This window comes from Acanthochromis polyacanthus, chromosome 8 (genome assembly GCF_021347895.1).
Source record: "Acanthochromis polyacanthus isolate Apoly-LR-REF ecotype Palm Island chromosome 8, KAUST_Apoly_ChrSc, whole genome shotgun sequence".
Lineage (NCBI taxonomy): Eukaryota > Metazoa > Chordata > Actinopteri > Pomacentridae > Acanthochromis > Acanthochromis polyacanthus.
The window spans coordinates 37,559,551-37,583,472 of NC_067120.1; the positions used below are offsets into that span (position 1 = coordinate 37,559,551).

Here is a 23,922-nt window from a genome sequence, read left to right on the forward strand (position 1 = left end):
ACTGCCCCAGAGAAATGTAAGGTGAGACTAAAATTACTGAAAACTACCATGACGACCAAAAATGACCAAAAAGTGAGCAAAAGCTGATGCAAAACTGCGATTAAGTGTTGCAAAATCAGTCTAAATTAGACCAAAAAGAACCTCCTAAAAGACCTAAAAATAACTGCTGATATACCCAGAAATGACGACTAATGACACTGTTGCTTTCATCTAACATCCAGCCTCTTAATCTGTGAAACTGTGAAGCCAAATGTGAATAAAAGCGTTTTAAATGGACTCAACATGTGGAGACTCTGACTTCTAACCCACAGTAATGAACAGAGGAAACGTAAAGTCGTCTGTTTTCACTCCAGGCTCCATTTAGACGCTTTTAACTGCAGATTCTGATACTTTTACTGCTTCTAAGGCTTAAAAAGAGCCTGTGATGAACCTGCAGCCGCTCTAACCGCCTCCTCCCCGGTCAGGGCTGATCTCCTGCAGCCAGTAAAAAGCGGATTTCCTCCGCTCTGACTCCTTCGTGTTTCCCTTCAGACGCTCCAGCAGCAGAAAGTCTCAGAATAAAGTGTTTACCTGAAGGCTGAGCTCGGTAGTGCGGTAGGCTGCTGCTCCGGGTCCTGGGTGGCTTTCTATCGGGTCATGGTGTGAGAAGAGGCCGGAGGGGATGCGGGGAGCCGAGCTGAAGGCCAGCAGCAGGACGGTCAGTTCCTCTATCCGTCTGTCTGCACAAGGAAGTAAAAGTTCACTTGCATTAACAGGCTGCGAGGTCGAAAACACAAAAACTCCGGAAGCGCGGACCGTATCTATGCAAACTAGTCACAGAGCTGCCAGGAGGATTTATAGAGTTTTATTCCACCTGCTGATAGGAGAGGCTGTACTGCTGCTGCTGCTCAACATGTGGCCCGTGGACTCCACAGCGTCCGTGAAGGCAGCACTAGAAGGTCCCTGAGAATAAAAATAATACAGATTATGAAGGCGAAACAGCTTATTTACTTTAGTTTTGGAGAACTCCAGTTGGCTTTCTGTGTCTTTTTTACACTTTACAAGATAGTTTAGACTGTTTATAGTGTCCATATTGTTAGCTCTGTATAAATTCTGCATATATCTCATAGTATTAATACTGTTTATTCTGTTAATTCTGTATTTGTAATGCATGTATCTCATAGTATTAATACTGTTTATTCTGTTAATTCTGTATTTATAATGCATTTATCTCATAGTATTAATACTGTTTGCACTGGTAACCCTGTATAAATACTGCAAATATCTCATAGCAATACTGTTTACACTCGTAATCTTGTATATATATTGCATAAAAATGTATTAATACTGCTTATACTAGTATGCGTGCATTTATACTGCATTTATCTCAGTTTAATACTGTTTATACTACTAATCTTGTATATATATATACTGCACAAATATCCATTAACACTGTTTATACTGGTAATCCTGTATGTATACTGCATAAATGTCCATTAATACTGTTTATACTGGTAATCCTGTACAAATAATGCATATATCTTATTGCTGTAATACTGTTTGTCCTGTATATATACTGCACAAGCATTAATACTGTCTACACTGGTTATACTAGTATGCGTGTATATATACTGCATTTGCGTATATGTCTGAGCATTGATCCTATTCATACTGGTAGTCCTGTATATATACATCATAACATTACTATTGTTGAGGGGACTTAAATATGCTGTATTAAAACGTTGTTTTGGCTTGTCTCGACGATTTTATCTGATTTTTGTTGCATATTTTCAACCCTATTTATCTTTATTGATTACATTTCTGCTGTAATTTGACTCTGTAACTTTGTTTTCCTAAGTTGTTATATATGAAAATATAAAAGGCGTTAGTAGGGATAAAGTCAAACCACAACAGGCGTGTTTCCATTTGTTTTGATGCTTGTTTCACTTTGAATTGTAGATGCATTTCTGCCGAAACCCCACGGGATTCGCTTTAAAGGCGACTTCCTGGAAAGGATTTTTCCGATTAACTTCTATTGTATGATGAGCAAAATATGTCAAATATGTCACTGTAACCTTGACATTAATAGAACAGATATTTACATCATGTTCTCTGTGGTCTTTTACTGCAGCTATGATTGGAACTATTTTAACACTTAATCTGATTTTGTCTTCTAACAATATATTGGTTTAATGAGACTCTTATCAGAGAACTAGACATTTCTAAAACATCTGTGGATGAAAACACACAATAATTTGCATTTTGTTTTTCTGATTTTCTCAGTATTGCTTAAAATTTGTTGTATATTTGATTGGAAAGTAACTAATGTGCAGTCACAGCGAGCAGTAGCTAAAGCACATTCACTGACTTTTTCTAACCCATTGTCTGTATTCAGTTTTGAATGTCATCATAATCATATTTTTACATATCATAAACATTGCTAACTGAAGAATGACATAACTGACACACAGTCATGCTAAAAGCTAACTAGCCTACTTTAAATGTCACTTAGGTTGGAATTGATGACAAATTCAGAAGTATTTATAACACAGAATATGCTGCTTTATTTAGATTAAAATACTCATCCTAAATAATAGTTAAAATACAGTGCTGTCTCTTATATACCTCTTACACTTTTGATAATTAACCCTCATTAACAGACCTGTTACAGCTAGTCTCAGCTAGCTAGCCTTAGCTAAAGTTAATTACCAACCTTTCCTCAACTGTTTAATGCAACTGTAACTGAAAAATACATTTTCATACACCAACTTCTCAGAAATTAAATTTGCTAAAACATGTAAACAAAACAGTAGCTTAGTCAAACTAATAATAGTAGAGAAAGGAATCTAGAGTACTGGTAAAAGCTAACTAGCCAAGATTACATGTCAGTTAGAAGCTTAAAACAGCATAAAATTATTGAAAGAGCATAGAATTGATCACATTTTTCTTTTAAATAAGTAATAATAATAAATTTTAGTTAAATTATGGTTTTGCAGCTTACATACCTCTTCTACCTTCATTAAGTAGCTTTAATTAAGGCCTGTTTGCAGGACAGCAAACCGGTTAAAGCTTGAGGGTAATCTGAATGCAGCTAGCTAGTCTTAGCTAAATCTAATTACTTTTTTAATGTAACTAAACAGTCAAATTTGATGCAAAACACATTTAAATTTAACTGAATATATATTTACTACAAAGCAGTAGCTAGCTATATCTAATAGAGCAAATAATGTGGAGTACTGCCAAAAGCTAACTAGCTAAACTATGATTTTATTTGAGTTGTCCAAACAGTACAGAATTAATTTCTTCTGCCTTTTCACGTAATAATCATTATAATTTGTGATTAAATTACAGTTTTAAACCTAATATACCTCTTCCACTTGTGTTAAGTAGCTTGACTGCCTTTTTAGAGCAGCAAACTGGTTATAGCTAGTTAAGGCTAGTATCAGTACAGCTAGCTTTTCTTAGCTGTTTAATGTAAATTAACATTTAATTTTGACGAAAGGACAAATTAAATGTTTCATTAGTTGAACCACATAAACCAAGCAGCTGATAAATTAATCTAATCATAATGGAGAAGAGTAATCCTTTGTGGCACTAAAAGCTAATTAGCCAAGCTATAATATGTTCTACACAGAGAATAGTATTGATCAGTTTTTTGTTTTCAATGAATAATCATCACCAGACAGTAAATGATAGTATTAAAGTTTTACATCTTTTACACCTATTCTGTGTAGCTTCAATTGATATTTGTTGGGCAGCAAACTAGTGACAGCTAGTTAGAACTGGTTAGCGTTTAGTTACAGCTAGCCTTAGCTAAGCTAACTACTTTTTCAGCCTGTATTCTGCAACAGAAACAATCTTTATTGATATAGGAACAACCCATTAATAAAAAGTTTATGCTACATAGACAAAGCAGTAGGTAACTACATTTGATTGTTACAATGAAAAAGTAGAAGACTCTTGCTAAATGCTAACTAGCTGAGCTTAAATGTCACACAATACAGAATCTGATTTATGACAATCTTTTCACTATTAATTTTTTTAAGGAAAAATCATCTTACAAAGTCACTAAATTATGGTTTTACAGCTCATATACTGCAGCTTAACAGCCTTTAAAACAAAAGTAGTAGCTACGGCTGTTTAGTAACTTCCTGCTTTCAACATCAAGTAGAAGCATAAAAGTTATATTAGCATAATGTACGATAACTATCAAACATGAAAGATCCCCTTTTAGAATCATTATATTATAAATTGATATACTGGAATAGTATTACTCAGGCAAAAGACAGAATGTTGTAGGTTATGTTATACACACGTGGACAAAATTGTTGGTACCCCTCAGTTAAAGAAGGAAAAACCCACAATTCTCACTGAAATCACTTGAAACTCACAAAAGTAACAATAAATAAAAATTTATTGAAAATTAAATAATCAAAATCAGCCATCACTTTTGAATTGTTGATTAACATAATTATTTAAAAAAACAAACTAATGAAATAGGGCTGGACAAAAATGATGGTACCCATAACTTAATATTTTGTTGCACAACCTTTTGAGGCAATCACTGCAATTAAACGATTTCTGTATTTGTCAATGAGCGTTCTGCAGCTGTCAACAGGTATTTTGGCCCACTCCTCATGAGCAAACAGCTCCAGTTGTCTCAGGTTTGATGGGTGTCTTCTCCAAATGGCATGTTTCAGCTCCTTCCACATATGTTCAATGGGATTCAGATCTGGGCTCATAGAAGGCCACTTTAGAATAGTCCAACGCTTTTCTCTCAGCCATTCTTGGGTGTTTTTGGCTGTGTGTTTTGGATCGTTGTCCTGTTGGAAGACCCATGACCTGCGACTGAGACCAAGCTTTCTGACACTAGGCAGCACATTTCTCTCCAGAATGCCTTGATAGTCTTCACATTTCATCGTACCTTGCACACTTTCAAGACACCCTGTGCCAGATGCAGCAAAGCAGCCCCAAAACATTACTGAGCCTCCTCCATGTTTCACCGTAGGGACAGTGTTCTTTTCTTCGTATGCTTGGTTTTTGAGTCTATGAACATAGAGTTGATGTGCCTTACCAAAAAGCTCCAGTTTGGTCTCATCTGTCCAAAGGACATTCTCCCAGAAGCTTTGTGGCTTGTCAACATGCATTTTTGCAAATTCCAGTCTGGCTTTTTTATGAGTTTTTTTCAGCAGTGGTGTCCTCCTTGGTCGTCTCCCATGAAGTCCACTTTGGCTCAAACAACGACGAATGGTGCGATCTGACACTGATGTACCTTGGCCTTGGAGTTCACCTTTAATTTCTTTGGAGGTTGCTCTGGGCTCTTTGGATACAATTCCAACGATCCGTCTCTTCAATTTGTCATCAATTTTCCTCTTGCGGCCACGTCCAGGGAGGTTGGCTACTGTCCTGTGGGTCTTGAACTTCTGAATAATATGAGCCACTGTTGTCACAGGAACTTCAAGCTGTTTAGAGATGGTCTTATAGCCTTTACCTTTAAGATGTTTGTCTATAATTTTTTTCGGATGTCCTGGGACAATTCTCTCCTTCGCTTTCTGTTGTCCATGTTCAGTGTGGTACACACCTTTTCACCAAACAGCAGGGTGACTACTTGTCTCCCTTTAAATAGGCAGACTGACTGATTATGAGTTTGGAAACACCTGTGATGTCAATTAAATGACACACCTGAGTTAATCATGTCACTCTGGTCAAATAGTTTTCAATCTTTTATAGAGGTACCATCATTTTTGTCCAAGCCTGTTTCATTAGTTTGTTTTTTTAAATAATTATGTTAATCAACAATTCAAAAGTGATGGCTGTTTTTGATTATTTAATTTTCAATAAATTTTTATTTATTGTTACTTTTGTGAGTTTCAAGTGATTTCAGTGAGAATTGTGGGTTTTTCCTTCTTTAACTGAGGGGTACCAACAATTTTGTCCACGTGTGTAGTTACTTTACAGTAACAATGCGTCATAATTTACATACTATTTTGTGTAGTAAATAAACTCTAACACTGACAGATAAATGTAACCCAGTGGAGTAAAAAGTCCAATATTATTGACTCAAATGCACCATGGAGAATATAGGTATGGCACAAACGCTGTGTACAGTACAGTAGTTTGCTTATTCTGAACTTTACCACAAAACAAAACAAACATTATCAGATATTTTTTGCACTTCAAAGACTTCTCATTTTTCTCCCATCCATGTTTTAGTCTTGTTGAGTGCTGGATAACTTTGGATTTTCAAAAATTATTCAAATATAACAAAATGATAACATTTGGGGGTCTAAGACTGGTTTTCAGAAAAGATTAAAGTCCTCAAAACAACATTTATTTAAGTGAAGTGAATTGAGTTCAAGGGTTAAACCTGATGGAAAAATACAGCCCAGACACCAAAACTATGGAAATACGTGCATGAATGGCAGTGTGTGTCCAGATCAGGATAAGGAGGAATATGATTATATAAACAAAAAGCAGGAAGCAGAGTGTGAAATAAATTACAGAATGTGATGTATGACATCTGCACGTTGCTTTACTGCGTGTTTCTGCTGCTTATAAGGACGTTTAAAGGCCTTAAATAGCATGAAAGGTGCTTGTGATGAGACGATCCTGAAGTCTCCTCATATTTCTGGGAATAAAAAATAATTTCCATACACAAATAAAACACGGAGTCCAAATACTCTCCACAGAGCCGGATCCGTCAGGTGCCCTGCTGTGTGATTATACATGAGATTTGCATGTTTCTTTAATTTGCATGAAAGCTGAACAGAAGAGGACGAACACAGAGCTGCTGTTTGTTTTAACGCAGACAGAGTTAACTGTGTTTGTGGCGACTTTTTACAGTCCGTCTGGTGAAAAACGTGACCGAATTAAGACACGAAAATTGCCCAAAGCTCAACAGTTTGACACTCCAGGTGCCGTCATACTTTATTTCAGGTAAACACTGCAGTAACACACATGGATATCAGTCACTACACACACTGTGAATCACAATTCAACCATGAAAAAATTACATTTTCCTCACACAAACCTCACAATAACTACAGTTTCTGCCATTTAAAGTCAACAATTTAAGATTTTTGAGCTTGATAGAGGTGATACGGACAAATTTATTCAGATTCAAGTCAAAAAAATTGCATTGTTGCCCTTCTCAATAAATATCTATACGTATATAATGGATATTATACTAAGTTATGTATGCATGTAGTTATTTAAGATTTATTCATTAAATTTTAACAAAAATTTGCTCTTTGTGTGTGCAAACTGATCACAGTATCTTCAATAACAGCAGAATTCCAACAGATTTTAACCCAAACATGAACATCGTCAAATTGTCTACATGAGACACAATTTTCAATTAAACCATTTTACTAACATCATTTACACAGGTTCAAGTTATCACTTTATATTGTGAAATACTTCACATTTTAACAAGATAAATAGTACATTGTTAGAACAAGGAAAGTGTATTGTTATAAGCTTTTATGTCGTAATAATGTGAAAACATCCTCTTGTAATGACAATATCCTCCTTTTATGACATTATACTGATCAGTTTCTTTTTCTAGTGTTTGAACAGTGACATTAAACACTAAAATATTTGGCTGTCTTAACATGAAACTGCCTTAATTCTCCATGTTTTATTTATTTTTTATTTACCAGCTGATTGTTAAGTCCATGCAATTAAATAACAAATTGTAAAAGGTGCACAGAACTCTTTTCCTGTAAATAAATTCCATTGTCATTAAAAACATTGTGTCATTAAAAACTGATCATGCGACGGTTAATTTGTCTGTTTTTAGGGCTGATTAGAAATTAGCAATTAAGGTGACTAATAAAATATATATAAAACTAATAAAAATCTATGTGCCAAAATTCAGAATGAATCAAATTCCAATGCAAAGCTTTGCCGAACTGGTTTTATTTATGCATATTTTACACATTATTAAAATTATTTTATTACATTTATCGAGTATTATTCATGGCCAGTTAGATAGAACCGTGAACACTGATCGAGATCGAAGCAGTTGTAGCGTATTTTTAGATTAATTTATTTTACTGGGACTCAAAAATGTAAAAACTAAAATGCTAATAATCTTAAAAAGGCTGAATATCAGATTTCTCTACTAGAATACGTAAATACAGCAAGAAAGTAAGTAAAGTAGAGTGATTACTGGGACTTACAGCCTATGAAGACATCTCATATTATTATTAAAGTCAATAAGATTGTTTTCTGATTGCACCGCTGTAAAAAATGTCTGTTATTTCATTAGAGTTGGTTTCAAACTGACTGATTTGTTGTAGTGCTGCATGGTTAAATATTTTCTAAATCCCCTTTCTAGCTTACATGAATGAGAGGAAACACAAAATATAACATAAAAGTGGAGAAAAATCCACCAATACTGCAGTTTTATGACATCATTAACACCAAACCTGATGTTTTTTTACAGTGTTTTCAGCTGCTTTAAGACATAAACCAGCTCAGCTCTGCAGGACTTTATAATCATCCATCACAAACCTTCTTAACGGAACAAGACAATGAAATGTACAGCATCAAATCTGCATCTGTTATAATAATATACAATATTTTACAGGTGTTAGTTGATTTGTCTCGGCCATGTTGGTTTATTATGTCAACATCCAGGACAAGATGTGGATCCAGCCTGTTAGAAACAGGTGACTAGAGGAAGTTTTTTTTTTTTTGCTTCTTGTGTTCACAGTTGGAGGAGGGATGGAGGATTTGTCGTCACCGGTGCAGGCATCTTGTTTTCAGCGTGCCGCTCTGCTGCTAAAGTGTGAACACACCCACAATCTTCACACGCTGCTGAAATGTTAGTTTGTAGAACACATGAGCTGCTTTCAGAGCCGGTTAGGCGTAAATAACTGGCCTTAAATTGACGGTTTTCACAGTTAGATCCAACGTAAAGCCGATCAGCAGCAGTAAACGAGGTATAAAACAACAGAAATCCAGCTGTGTGAGTCTATGAGTACCAGGCGTGCCGGAGCTTTCGGTCACTGCTCCTGGTCTTCCTCTGGCTCCCTGAGGCCCTGACTGTGCAGCGTCTTCCCAGTCATCTCCATCATGGCCTGGACTTCAGGGTCCGCGTCCAGGATGCTCCTCTTACCCCCCGCCTCGCCGTCGCCCTGAAACCGGAGAAGAGAAGTGTAGGTTAAAAAGGAAACAGCTGTACGATGTAAAAGAGCCGGGATGTAAATGAGCTGCTCTGTTTGTGGTGCAGTCGATCTCCTGACCTCAAAACCCACCGGTGGGTCTGAAAGGCTCGTTATTTAAGAGAGGAAAGCCAATTATCAGCGCAAAAAAACATGAGGATCAGCGGATTATCTGCTTTTATATTTTCCTTGAAATAATCTTCAGGAAAATTAACCAAATCTAACCTTAAAATCACTGTCTTTTACGTCTCTTAAAAAATCAGACTATTTGCATCGTATCCTCCAAAAAAAAAATTCTAAATTAAAAAAAAAAACAATAATTCTGCCCTCCTTGCCATGACCGACTCAGCAGTGACTAAAAGAGATATTTTAGGCTGAATTGCAGGCAGTGTTGTCGTGAGATTTTCAGCTTTCCCAGCCGTTCTTGAACACATCATGTGTGCGGTTCAGTCGGGAAATGTAACCAAATCTAATCTTGTCACCAAAATAACTTTATCCTACATGTCATATATATAAATTTAACAAAAATAAACAGTTTGCACCAGAAAGAAAGAAACATGTAGAAGCCACGAGGGACTCACCAGCGACAAAATTCAGGGAGTTTTCGGATTAACTGCAGGCAGTGTTTCTATGTCACATTTTCAACTTTCCTGACCAATATTTAACTTACCGTGTGTGAGTTCAGTCAGGAAATTTTACTAAATCTTACCTTAACAACCGTGATAATTATTCCAATTCATTAAATTCTACATGTCCTTAAAAAAACTGCACCAGAAAAAAATTAAATGAATAAATTCTGAGCTCCTCGATCCATCTGAGGATCCATGTTTTCAGGTTGAACTGCAGGCAGTGTTTCCAAAGAGAGACTGAGAGGAAAATCAAAGCTACTGGATGAATAAATAAAGTCAGCATGGCTCAGAAACAGTGAACAGAGGAGAGAGTTGTTGGAGATACATTCAGCATGGAGAAACATCTTTCTACTGATGATGAACAGAGTAGAGAGAAAAAGTCTGGAGAGGCTGGAAACATGGAAATACTAAAATATTTATAAAACGAAGAGACAAAACCACCACATTGAGACACAAAACAACAAAAATAAGTTGCAAAATGACAAAAAAAGGAAGACAAAATGACAAAAACAAGAGACAAAGCAAAAAAACAAACAAGAAATAAAACAACACAAATGAGACAAAATGACAAAAACTGAAATGACAAGAGAGACTGAGAGGAAAACCAAAGCTACTGGATGAATAAAATAAAGTCAGCATGGATCAGAAACAGTGAACAGAGGAGAGAGTTGTTGGAGATACATTCAGCATGGAGAAACATCTTTCTACAGATGATGAGCAGAGTAGAGAGAAAAGTCTGGAGAGGCTGGAAACAGGGAAATTGTGAAATATCTGTAGTATGCGGAGACAAAACCACAACAATAAGACACAAAACAAAAAAACTAAAATGTAAAATGACATAAAAGGAAGACAAAATGACATAAACAAGAGACAAAGCAACAAAAATGAGACGCAAATTGAGAAAAACTAGACATAAAATGACAGAAACAAGACAGAAAACAACAAAAATGAGAAATAAAAGAACACAAATGAGACAAAAGACAAAACTGAGACAACAAGAGAGACAGAGGAAAGTCAAAGCTCTGTATCAATAAAGAAATGCAGCATGGCTCAGAAACAGAGGAGCAAGTTGTTGGAAGATCCATTCAGCATGGAGAAACATCACATCAAAAATTACCCAGAGGGGGTCAACAGATCAGGTCAGGAAACTAGTTACAAGCCGAGCGTTACGTGCAGAACTACCTCAACCGTCATCTACTTTGATTTGAGACAAATGGGGAACTGAACATTTCTCTGACCTCTTCTGGTTCTGGAGGTTTCCCGACGGCCCAAACTTCCATAGAGTCTACGGTGAAGTCCTCGTCTCCGGACAGCTGGGGGCTGCCGTAGGTCGTACATTTGGGCCGAGCTCTGCTGTGACCGCGACCAAAATCACAGTCCAGCCACAGTCCGAAGTAGCCGTGTTGACCTCCCATACCCTGGAGACGAACAAACAGCACAAACAGGTTGTCTGAAAGAGGTTGATATTCAGTCCATTCAGGGCTCCAGACCAACTTTTTTCCTGGGAGCACAGTGGCCCCTAACTTCAAATTTTAGGAGCACAACCAGAAAATTCAGGGGCGCACACCAACATCGACTTGCAACATAAATATTCACATTTCCTCTCATTTTAACTGTATTACTGATAAATACTTGCACAATAAATGCAGAAACTATGTTTTCAATTCACATTTTACTGTGCAGCAGTTGACACAACATAACAAGAAAAGCACTCAGAGAGAGCAGTACTCAGCCAAGGCTGCTCAGTTTATGTATCATTTCTGACGGATGAAATCTGGAATAAAAATGACCTTGTGCTGAGTACAGGCATGTGTTATGCATGTGTACGTTATGTATTTATACCAAATCACATGTAAATTACTCTTACAAAGGTCTGTTGATCAGTTCTTCAATTTTGGCTAGCCTTTGTTTCGCTGGTGTTAAAATAACCGTTCCCTTCAGGCTTTTATTTTGAAGGCGTATTTTTAATCTACAGGCTTTTATTTTGTGACCATTCCAGCGGCACAGGAAGTGATTCTCTAAAAAGAGGTTTCTTGACATGACAAAAACACTGTTGAAAAGTCTGAAAATTCACGTAAAGACAAAAGAAAACGGTTCCATCCTGTTACTGTCCAGCAAAGGATGTGTCTGAACCTATAAGCAGCTGGAATGAGGACAAGAAAGGAGTGAAGGACAGGAAGATGAATTTGTGTTCAAAATATGGCTGAATGTAAATAAAGGCTTTGTGAAACATCAGGAGCTTCACCGTCATTCGCCCCCCGCTCTCACTCTCGCTCGCATTCTTCTTCTTTGGTGTTCGTCTCCTTTCTTCTTCTTTTGGAGTTAATGTTGGTAAACCAGCTCATTTGTGCATTACTGTCTACTGGGCTGAAGTGTGGAGCAGAAGTTTGCCAGAAACAAAAAATACTCAATAGTAATTTAAAAAAAAAAAAGAATCGGAAAATTTACTGGTCGCTCATGCGCGAGTAGATGAAAAATTTACTCGCACTCGCTCAAATTTTGGTCACAAAATGCGACCATTTAGTCGCAGTCTGGAGCCCTGTTATTTTTCTGTTAGATTAATACAAATTTAAGGAAATCACCTTGTAGTATTCAATGAGCAGATTCACAACATATCCCCAAATAAGAAACTATTTTTATTGATGCAACCCTGTCAGAACGTATCTGGAAACATTAATTTCAGTTTCAGTGAATCAGCTACAGGCCTATAGCAGCAGCGTCTCCTCACCAGTCCGTTGGGCATGGTCTGCTGGTGCTGGTTGAGGTACATGAAGTGCTGGTTGTATCCTGTCGCTGTAAAAACCCTCAGCTGGGGGAACACAGTGAACAGGAAGCATCTGGAGTCACCTGGACACACACGAGAACATACAAATGATGGAGATCTGAGAGAAAAGTCAAGTGACGGTGCGCAGTATTCAAACGAGCGGCGTTACTTCCTCAAAGCAGCGGTTTATTTATGTCTGCTTTAATGCTGCTGCTGCTGTCAGCGTCACGGGTTTCACAGCCTCAGCTCATTTCTACTGATCACAAATACGAGTCTGTGCGGTTATTTGTGCAAATCAGATTAGTTTATTCTTTTAAAATGTTATTTTAGCAGATTTAGGGCTCGTAGTTTATTAAAAATAAGGTCACATGTACAAAAACTACAGCGTATGTAGAAAAATAACTGCTGTTAAGACATTTATTTGTCTTTTAGAGGAGCAGATTCACCCGTACAATCACAAACAAAGTGATTTTTAGTACATATATTGATTTTGCAGTGTGGTATTAGTACTTTTACTGCATTTACAGTGTGGTATTAGTACTTTTACTGCATTTACAGTGTGGTATTAGTACTTTTATGGTGTCTACAGTATAGCATTAGTACTTCTGTTGCATCTACAGTGTGTCATTATTATTTTTTCTTGGTTTACAGTGCAGTATTAGTACTTTTTCTGCTTTTACAGTGTGGTATTAGTACTTCTGCAGCATTTAAAGTTCAGCATTACTATTTTTTCTCTGTCTACAGTGTAATATTGGTACTTTTCCTGAGTTTACAAGGCAGTATTAGTGTTATTATTGCTTTTACAGTGTGATATTAGTACTTTTACTGGGTTTACAGTCCAATATTTGTACATTTACTGGGTTTACAGTGCGGTATTAGTAGTTTTACTGGGTTTACAGTGTGGTATTACAATTCTACAATTTCATTTAGCAGACGCTTTTGTCCAAAGCGACGTACAACACAAGCAAGAATTCAGACATAAGGAAAAACCTGTAGTAAGTGCAAAAGTGCTTCAAGTATTAGTACTTTTACTGGGTTTACAGTGCGGTATTAGTACTTTTACTGGGTTTACAGTGCAGTATTAGTACTTTTACTGGGTTTACAGTGCGATATTTGTACTTTTACTGGGTTTACAGTGCAGTATTAGTACTTTTACTGGGTTTACAGTGCAGTATTAGTACTTTTTCTGGGTTTACAGTGCAGTATTAGTACTTTTACTGGGTTTACAGTGCAGTATTAGTACTTTTACTGGGTTTACAGTGCGATATTTGTACTTTTACTGGGTTTACAGTGCAGTATTAGTACTTTTACTGGGTTTACAGTGCAGTATTAGTACTTTTACTGGGTTTACAGTGCGATATTTGTACTTTTACTGGGTTTACAGTGCAGTATTAGTACTTTTACTGGGTTTACAGTGCGATATTTGTACTTTTACTGGGTTTACAGTGCGATATTTGTACTTTTACTGGGTTTACAGTGCAGTATTAGTACTTTTACTGGGTTTACAGTGCATTATTAGAACTTTTACTGGGTTTACAGTGCGATATTTGTACTTTTACTGGGTTTACAGTGCGGTATTAGTACTTTTTTGGGTTTACAGTGCGGTATTAGTACTTTTACTTGTATTACAGTGCGTTATTAGCACTTTTACATGTTTTACAGTGCAGCATTAGTACTTTTACTGGGTTTACAGTGCGGTATTAGTACTTTTACATTGTTTTCTCTCACCCTGGAACTGTGGTTTGACCTCCCAGCCGTGGGAGGCGAAGCCCCCAAAGACGTGGCCTTTAGTGTCTTTGATGAGCAGCAGCGTTGGTCCGTGTTTGGTCAGACCGCCCACCATCCTGGTGAAGCTCTCACCGTGGAGCTGGGTGGAGAAAACCAGCCTCCAGGGGGCGCTGTAGCTGTCTGGTAACTGCAGAGAAGGAGAGAGAGAGATTCAATGATAGATCAACAGTGTGAGAAAACTGACATTTTTCTCATTTTTTTGATGACCTGTCTAACTTCAACCTAATCAGTCATGATTCCTGAAAAAGCTTTGTGTTGCTGTTTGATCGTTTTCTGTCTGTTTACTGTGGTTTTATGTCTCTTTGTGACTTTTTTTTCCCTCTTTCCAGCTATTTTGTGACAGAAACAACTTCAAAAAGACACAAGACTCCCAGAAACAGACACAAATTAGCACAAATAGATGCTAACTGACCCCAAAGAGACACAAAACAACTGTAAACAAGCAAAACATCACCAAAAAGTAACACAAAATGACCACAAAGTAACGCAAATGACTTTCAAATGACAAGAGATGAACAAAAAAGCAGCACAAACTAAAACATGCAACACAAAATGACAATTAATAGGCACAAAACCACTATAAACAGACAAAAAATGAGCATAAAGTAACACAAAATAACCATTAATAGGTACAAAACCACTACAAGAAGACACACAATGACATTAAATAACAAAAAATGACCACAAAGGCACATATAGGACAAGAGATGGAAAAAAAGCAACACAAAATACCACAAAGACGCACAAAACTACCAAAAAGTAACACAAAATGACCAGAAAGAGAAACAAAACCAACACAAACTAAATGACCAACAAGGAAAAACACATAAAATGTTCAGAAAAAGACACAAATGGTTCCTAAAATTCACAAGACAGCCACGATGAGGAAAAAAAAAAATCATAAAGAGACACAGAAAAACTACAGACAAGCAAAAACCCAGAAAGTATCACAAAATGATCTTGGAGAGACACAAAACAATAATAAAGTAACACAAAATGACGGCAAAGGGAGACAAATTATCATTAAAGACACAAAAAAAAACAAGAAACTGGTATAAAAATACTAGAAACAGACACCAGACTACCAAAAAGGAACACAAAATGATGACAAAAAGACACAAAATAGCTTAAAAAAAATACACAGGACAACCAAAAAAGTCCTCTGTGAAAGGTACAGGGAAGGTTTAGTCCCCCATGGTCACATCTGAATTACAATTTTAAACCATTTACACACTTTAAGACACTTTCTTTGTACCGATTCTGATGCTTTAATGATTTTTCCTGCAGGTATTCAGTAAAAACCAGCTGAAATACAAATTAAATCTACATTTAACTGTAAAAAAAAAAATGGGTAACTCATGATAGGAACATTTTAATTAGGTCTGCTGAAGGAATCACAGGATGTGATGGTCTGTCTGGTGCTGAAATAAAACCACACGGCTGTAAATCCACTGATCGCATCGCTGCTGAACATGTAAAATACGATGTAAAACTGGTTCCTCTTGTCACAGTTTAAGGTTTCTGTTTCATTGCACCTGATCTGACTCAGTGCCGTTAGATCCTGTTTTATAAATCCAACAGGTCAAATTACAAAAAAAACAGCCGTATCTTAAATCAGTTTGATCCAATCCAGCAGCACAAAGATGGAGAAGAAGCAGCAACGATTACTTTAATTACAGATAAAAACATAATATAATGTCTATTTTATAAACAAAAGTATGTTTAAGTTCACTTCAGCATCTTTAAAAGCACAGAAAAAAACTCACGTGAGGATTTGTTGCATTTCTTGGACTTTTATGTCAACACAAACTATTTTTTTACAGTTTAAGACAAACCAAGAAGAGTTAAATTTGGACCAAAGGAGGCAGAAACATGAGAATGGAAAGGTCCAACAGAAAAGGAGACATAAAAAGATCAGAAAAAGACACAAAAGAACCATAAACAGACACAAAATGATGAGAAAGTTGCATTAAATGAGCACAAAACAAAACAAAATGACCACAAAGAGACAAAACGACCACAAAGAGACGCAAAATGACCACAAAGAGACACAAAACGACCACAAAGACACACGACCACAAAGGGACACAAAACGACCACAAAGAGACGTAAAATGACCACAAAGAGACACAAATGACCACAAAGAGACGTAAAATGACCACAAAGAGAAACAAAACAACCACAAAGAGACACAAAACGACCACAAAGACACACGACCACAAAGGGACACAAAACGACCACAAAGAGACGCAAAACGACTACAAAGAGACGTAAAATGACCACAAAGAGACACAAATGACCACAAAGAGACACAAAACGACCACAAAGAGACACAAAACGACCACAAAGAGACACAAAACGACCACAAAGAGATGCAAAATGACAAGAAAGTGGCATTAAATGAGCACGAAAACAAACAAAATGTCCACTAACAGACACAAAATGACCACAAAGAGACACAAAACGACCACAAAGAGACACAAAACGACCACAAAGAGATGCAAAATGACAAGAAAGAGACGTAAAATGACCACAAAGAGACACAAATGACCACAAAGAGACGTAAAATGACCACAAAGAGACACAAAACGACCACAAAGAGACACAAAACGACCACAAAGAGACACAAAATGACCACAAAGAGACACAAAACGACCACAAAGGGACACAAAACGACCACAAAGAGACGTAAAATGACCACAAAGAGACACAAATGACCACAAAGAGACGTAAAATGACCACAAAGAGACGTAAAATGACCACAAAGAGAAACAAAACAACCACAAAGAGACACAAAACGACCACAAAGACACACGACCACAAAGGGACACAAAACGACCACAAAGAGACGCAAAACGACTACAAAGAGACACAAAACGACCACAAAGACACACGACCACAAAGGGACACAAAACGACTACAAAGAGACGTAAAATGACCACAAAGAGACACAAATGACCACAAAGAGACACAAAACGACCACAAAGAGACACAAAACGACCACAAAGAGACACAAAACGACCACAAAGAGATGCAAAATGACAAGAAAGTGGCATTAAATGAGCACGAAAACAAACAAAATGTCCACTAACAGACACAAAATGACCACAAAGAGACACAAAACGACCACAAAGAGACACAAAACGACCACAAAGAGACACAAAACGACTACAAAGAGACGTAAAATGACCACAAAGAGACACAAATGACCACAAAGAGACGTAAAATGACCACAAAGAGACACAAAACGACCACAAAGAGACACAAAATGACCACAAAGAGATGCAAAATGACAAGAAAGTGGCATTAAATGAGCACGAAAACAAACAAAATGTCCACTAACAGACACAAAATGACCACAAAGAGACAGAAACTGACCACCCAACATAAAACAACCATAAAAACATATAAAACAACCGCAAACAGAAACAAACTGAGCAGAGAAAGTGTAGAGTTCCAGGGTTGTGTTCTTGTTAAAACTAAAGTAAAATAAGGAGTTGTATTGTGACCTGTGGAGCCAGGAACATGAGCGTTGGGAGGTCCAGCAGACTCCTCAGATCCTTCCAGGGCGTCTCCCTGCAGGGCGGCAGCAACGTCGGCGTCGGTCGGCCACTCAGAGACACGTCCAGACCTTCAGCCACCAGCATCTCCAGGTACAGAGACACCTGCTGGACCCTGAAGATCCAGTCCTCCAGACAGGACACGTCACAGGAACCCTGGTCTGAGGAGGGAAGACGGGATGACAGTCAACACCAGCACACCTGACCGGTCCACAAAGCCCACATCCAGATGTTCACCTGAAGGTTTCAGCTCAGAACACATCTGCTCAGCCAGAAGCTTCACTCCCAGAGAGATGTCAGACATTCTGTCCGGCTTCCAGCCCTGCAGGCGCCCCCTATGGACCAGGACCTGAACCACAGCAGACACCAGGTCCTGGACGAACTGTGGAGGAAGAGACACAAAATGACCATGAACACACACTAAACAACTTATAAATAGACACAAAATGACACAAAACCACTATAAAGACACAGAAAACAACAAAAAGTAACACAAAATGACCATGAACACACACTAAACAACTTATAAATAGACACAAAATGACACAAAACCACTATAAAGACACAGAAAACAACAAAAAGTAACACAAAATGACCATGAACACACACTAAACAACTTATAAATAGACACAAAATGACACAAAACCACTATAAAGACACAGAAAACAACAAAAAGTAACACAAAATGACCATGAACACACACTAAACAACTTATAAATAGACACAAAATGACACAAAACCACTATAAAGACACAGAAAACAACAAAAAGTAACACAAAATGACCATGAACACACACTAAACAACTTATAAATAGACACAAAATGACACAAAACCACTATAAAGACACAGAAAACAACAAAAAGTAACACAAAATGACCATGAACACACACTAAACAACTTATAAATAGACACAAAATGACCATAAAGAGAGACTATACAATTTTTAACAAGTATAAAAACATCAAAAAGAACCACAGAATGACCACAAACAGGTACAAAACTACTATAAATAGACACAAAACAAGAAAAAAGTAACACAAAATGGCCCTGAACAAACATTAAGCCACAATAAACAGACACTAAATGACACAAAACTAACATAAACAGATACAAAGTGGCAGGAAAGCAACACACAATGAAAACAAATAAACAGAGATTATTAAAAATAGACACAAAACAACCAAAAAGTAACACAAAATGACCACAAATAAATACAAAACCACCATAAATACAAACAAAATGCCCACAAGGAGACACAAAACAATTGCAAACAAGCAAAAAACTGAAAAGCAACACAAAATGACCACAAAGCAATGCAAATGACTTAAAAAACAACACAAACATGCACAAATTAACTTAAAGAGACCAAAAACAACCAAAGATTAGCACAAAAAGACCGCTAAGAGACAAAAAACCACCATAAACAGACACAGAATGACCGCAAAGCAACACTAAATGACCACAAAGAGACACAAAAACAACAGTTAACAAGCACAAAACAACCAAAAAGTAACACAAAATGACTATAAATCGACACGAAACAACAAAATGCACCACAATATGACAGCAAACAGACTCAGATTACTACAAAGAGACACAAAGCTGCAGAAAAGTAACACAAAATGACCACCAAGAAACACAAAACCCAATCTAAACAGACACAAATTACCACTATGAAGGCTCAAATATATTTGATGGTATTTAATTTCTGAAGAGAAAGGATGGGGCCCTTCAGTCTTCCAGGGCCCAAGCTGAACTTTAACAATTCTCCTTTTAAATCTGAGACTTTTTGACACCTTCTAAGCCTTTCTTTGAAGAAATTTAGACTTTTAAAGGACTTTTCTTGCAGGTATTCAGCTGGAGAGGGACAGAAAACATAGAAAAGGTCAGAAGATCATTCCTGCTCACCTCCACCACCTCCTGACAGGTGGCTGCTGCTGCTGCTGCCCCGGAGGCCTGCTGGGAGGACATGGACATCACCAGAGGAGCTCGTTCCTCAGCCGTTCCTCTCAGGGTGTCGGCCAGGAAGACCACCAGCTGCTCTCTGCACACTCCAGACTGCTGGGTTTTACCTGCTGGTGCTGCCAGTCCGGCATCGATGCTGCTCAGACAGCGGTAGATCCTCCTCACCATGGAGTCTGGAGCCACGCTGCCCACAGAGGACTGAAGAGGAGAGAGGAGGTGAATAAACTTTTCATAAGTGATCTACTGGCATACAGGCACACAATTCAAATGTAAACATTCACTGTAGCATTTACCTGTTGGTACTGAATTCTACATTAAAAGTCATTTCCATCATGAATTGAAGCAGAAAGAGAGCAAATTAGTGCAGCAAAACTAACCCAACTCTAAGTATAATTGAGCAACTTTAGCTATAATTGAGCAACGTTAACACATTTTTTGAGCAACATTAACTCATTTTTGAGCAATTTTAAATAATATAGAGACACTGTAGCTAAAAAAGAGTAATAGTAACTCATTTTTGAGCAACTGCAGCTAATACAGAGCAACTTTAACTCATTTTGGAGCAACTGCAGCTAATACAGAGCAACTTTAACTCATTTTGGAGCAACTGCAGCTAATACAGAGCAACTTTAACTCATTTTGGAGCAACTGCAGCTAATACAGAGCAACTTTAACTCATTTTGGAGCAACTGCAGCTAATACAGAGCAACTTTAACTCATTTTGGAGCAACTGTAGCTAATACAGAGCAACTTTAACTCATTTTGGAGCAACTGTAGCTAATACAGAGCAACTTTAACTCATTTTGGAGCAAATTTAACTCATTTTGAGCAACTGTAGCTAATACAGATCAACTTTAACTAGTAAAAGAGAGACAAAAACAACTGGAATGAAACAAAAAAAAAACTTAACTACACATTTAATGGAGACATGCAGAGCAGCTGAAAGAGTTAACTGTCAATATCCCAAAAAGCCACCAGTAGGTTTGAAAGTTTTAAATTCTTTTTATTTAAATAACACACTGACCCCATTAATCAGAGCCAGAAACTGTAAAAACAGTAAGAACTGTTAGATTTTCACCTTTCCAACAGTCCTAATTACGTGTGACATGCGACTCTGTTATAAAACTTAACCAAATTTAAGTTAAAAACTGTGAACATCACCTTAATATACATTTCTCATTTCAAATTTCACCACCAATAATCCACTTCCACCAGATTCTGACAGTCAACTGAGAAGCCTTTCGTGAGACGAAAAGCCAATGAGGAGACAATTATGGAAAAGGATTATTAATGTAGAGCCAATTTATTTTTCTTTCGAGTGTTGGTAACATCCGAGGATGGTTGTAAAAATGTTGTACATGATGATTCCATTCAATGAGCGTTTTTGTTTTCTATGATTCGTGTTATTCTAACTGCATCATACTGACACAAGACTCCTTCCTCATGGTTCTTCTGTTTCCACAGAGATTCAGGACTTTGTATTGCAGTGAAAAAATGAGGAAAAACATGACAGGAGCAAAAATAAAAAATAAAAACACTGAACAAACAGATGCATGAAAGCACATGAGTCTGACCTGCAGCATCTCCAGAGTCAGAGTTTTCCCTGCTGCTGCTGCTTTCCCTGCAGATCCTCCAGTTCCTCCCTGCAGCCGGTCAAACACTCCCTCCACTACAGGACGCTCCTCTGGACGGAACCGGGCCAGACTCTTCTGCACCACCACACTCTCTGTGTTACCCATGATGCTCTGCAGTCACACAGTATGACAAAATATAGCATTATTAGATTCACATAGAGGGAGAACTGAGGGCTTCACAGGTTCAAAACTAGAGATGAACAATTAAAATTGCAATATCATTTAAAATATGGCCAAATGCAACATCCAAATCAAAGAGCTGCAATTTCTGATCAAAGCAAAGCATTTCAAAACATTTCACTACAAATGAAGCATTGCAGTGCTACAGATATCTGAAATAAATCTTCTCCAGATGTTAAGAAACATGTTTGTTTGGTACAGACTGCAGCAACAATCATCATTTTTTTCTGTGTTTCAGTGGAAAATAAATGAAAAAATTACTCTTCACGAAAATAAGAAGTCATATCGCAATATCTATCAAAATAATTTTTACTACTTTTTGTTTATTACTTAAAAAACAGAGATCTGAGTAAATGCAGTTCAAACTGGAACAGACCAGAGGATAAATCAGAAATTAAAACACTCTCTGGGCAACTTCAAAGTGACAAAAACTAAAATTTAGGTCATAATGTAAAAATGTGTTTATATATTTCAAAGGAAAATGCACAAGGAGGGCTGCGATGTTGAGGAAATCCCAAACTGTCATACAAATAATTACAATTAATTTGTCTCTTTCTGTTCATTTTATACCTCTATTAGTTTTAGACGAGTGATATCAGCACCTTTGACAACTAGAATTTGCTGCTAGTCCAACAATTCACCTCTTCCAAGTGATTGGATTAAATTTTTTCTTAGACTTAGATGACTTTATTAATACCTGTAGGAAAATGAAGTTGTTACAACAGCATCTATATTTAATAATTTCTAAATTCAGCCAGTTTACTTGCTTTAAAGTAAAGCAACTTTAACTTCTATCTTTCAAGACTTAAACCCACTTTAGTAACTTAAATATGAACTGTGATAATTGCTTATTTGTGCCAGTTGCTGCTGATATCTGTATTTTTCAGTGTATTATTTATGTTCTGCATTATTTAGGAAAACCTAAGAAACACTAAGAAACCGTATTTAATACTACAGTTAGACTACAGTTATATTCCTGGTTAAATATCCTCGCAGCTAACATTAGCTCCTGTTTCTGCTCCTCTTGTATTAGCATACTTTAGGGTCACAGAGCTAACTTTCACAAGTTTATGAACCAGTGATGTTTGAAACCACATTCGGCACTTAAAGTTTCGGAGAAGGCATTTCTAGAATGTTTAAAGACTTTTCTAATCTCTGACTGTAAAAGTATTCAGTCCATCCATTCATAAAGGAGAGTTTCAACCTGTTTCCTGACCTGCAGGTAACCTGTGTGTTGGTTCGGACACAGGTTAGCAATATGTAAATCGAAATAAAATCTTCTTTTTCATTCGGTGAAGGGATTATTTCTCGATCCAGATGATTAGAATAGTCTTTAACGATTCCAGAAATAAGTTCAGAACAGCTGTAAGTGCTTTTAAAACATGGTTAAATGTTAATTCACTTTTGTAAACATCAATGATTAGCACAACCAGAGGCTAAGCTAATGCGAACTAGCAAAGCCCAACGTTATTCTGTCTTTCTCCAACTGAAATTAATGTAAATGAAACACTTTGATGTAGCGATTATAAGACACACGTTGTGTTCTTAAAAATTAACAATAAATGTGACCTCGTGCCACCAACCTTTTAGAGAAAAGCAGACAAACTTTCCATCCTGTAGCTAAAAGTGACAGCAAACTTCCTGGTGCTGCCAGCGATGACAGTGACAGCAGCCAATCAAATGAGCCGAACGGTCATGTGATTCATTGTGATTGGTTGTTGGTGTCTGGAGGCGGGGACAGTTGGCGGTGGTCAGCAGGATGTGTTCACAAACACTGAGCCTGATTAAAGCAGGCCATCTGCAGGTCTGAAATAAATAGTAAAAGTAACTGATTGTATTTTCTCCACTGACAGTACTTCAGATATATTATAAGGTGATAACTTAACGTATCTTCAAAAAAAATATTTATTTACAAATAAAGGTTTGCCTTATCATGTCTTATTTTAATGGACAGAAGCCATAAATATTTGTTGTAACTTGTCATAATGATCAGTTAATTTCAAAGAGACACACAATGACATAATGACGAGACAGGAAACAGAATAAACCCAAAAACACAATATGTCCACCTACCTAATGACACTAAAAAGACAAAATGACCATGGCATAGCTCAGTGGGTAGAGTGGCCATCTCGCAACCAGAGGGTTGTGGTTCGATCCCCTGGCCCGTCGTGCCAGACACCTAACACCTAACCCCTAATTGCTCCAGGGACACTGTACTGCAGCTGACCCCCCCGGAAATGTGAAAATCA

General features: G+C 37.2%; 2 protein-coding genes across 2 annotated transcripts in view; both read right to left on the reverse strand.

The window, feature by feature from the left end:
- The window catches only part of plcg2 (phospholipase C, gamma 2), a 56,966-nt gene extending 56,094 nt beyond the window's left edge, over nucleotides 1–872 (reverse strand). Inside the window, exon 1 of the mRNA XM_051952038.1 lies at nucleotides 571–872. The gene's annotated coding sequence lies outside the window, so the exon portion shown is untranslated. The remainder of the gene's footprint in view (nucleotides 1–570) is intronic.
- Nucleotides 873–6,873: 6,001 nt separating this feature from the next.
- meak7 (MTOR associated protein, eak-7 homolog) lies at nucleotides 6,874–23,386 on the reverse strand. Its single transcript, XM_022212592.2, has 9 exons — nucleotides 23,254–23,386; nucleotides 21,431–21,601; nucleotides 19,800–20,054; nucleotides 18,128–18,272; nucleotides 17,840–18,051; nucleotides 14,271–14,457; nucleotides 12,507–12,625; nucleotides 11,017–11,196; nucleotides 6,874–9,122 (listed from the first exon to the last, which is right to left on the reverse strand). Exons 2-9 carry the CDS (start codon nucleotides 21,593–21,595, stop codon nucleotides 8,991–8,993), a joined length of 1,395 nt encoding a protein of 464 aa, XP_022068284.2. The 5' UTR covers nucleotides 21,596–21,601; nucleotides 23,254–23,386; the 3' UTR covers nucleotides 6,874–8,990.
- Between the last annotated feature and the right edge of the window lie 536 nt (nucleotides 23,387–23,922).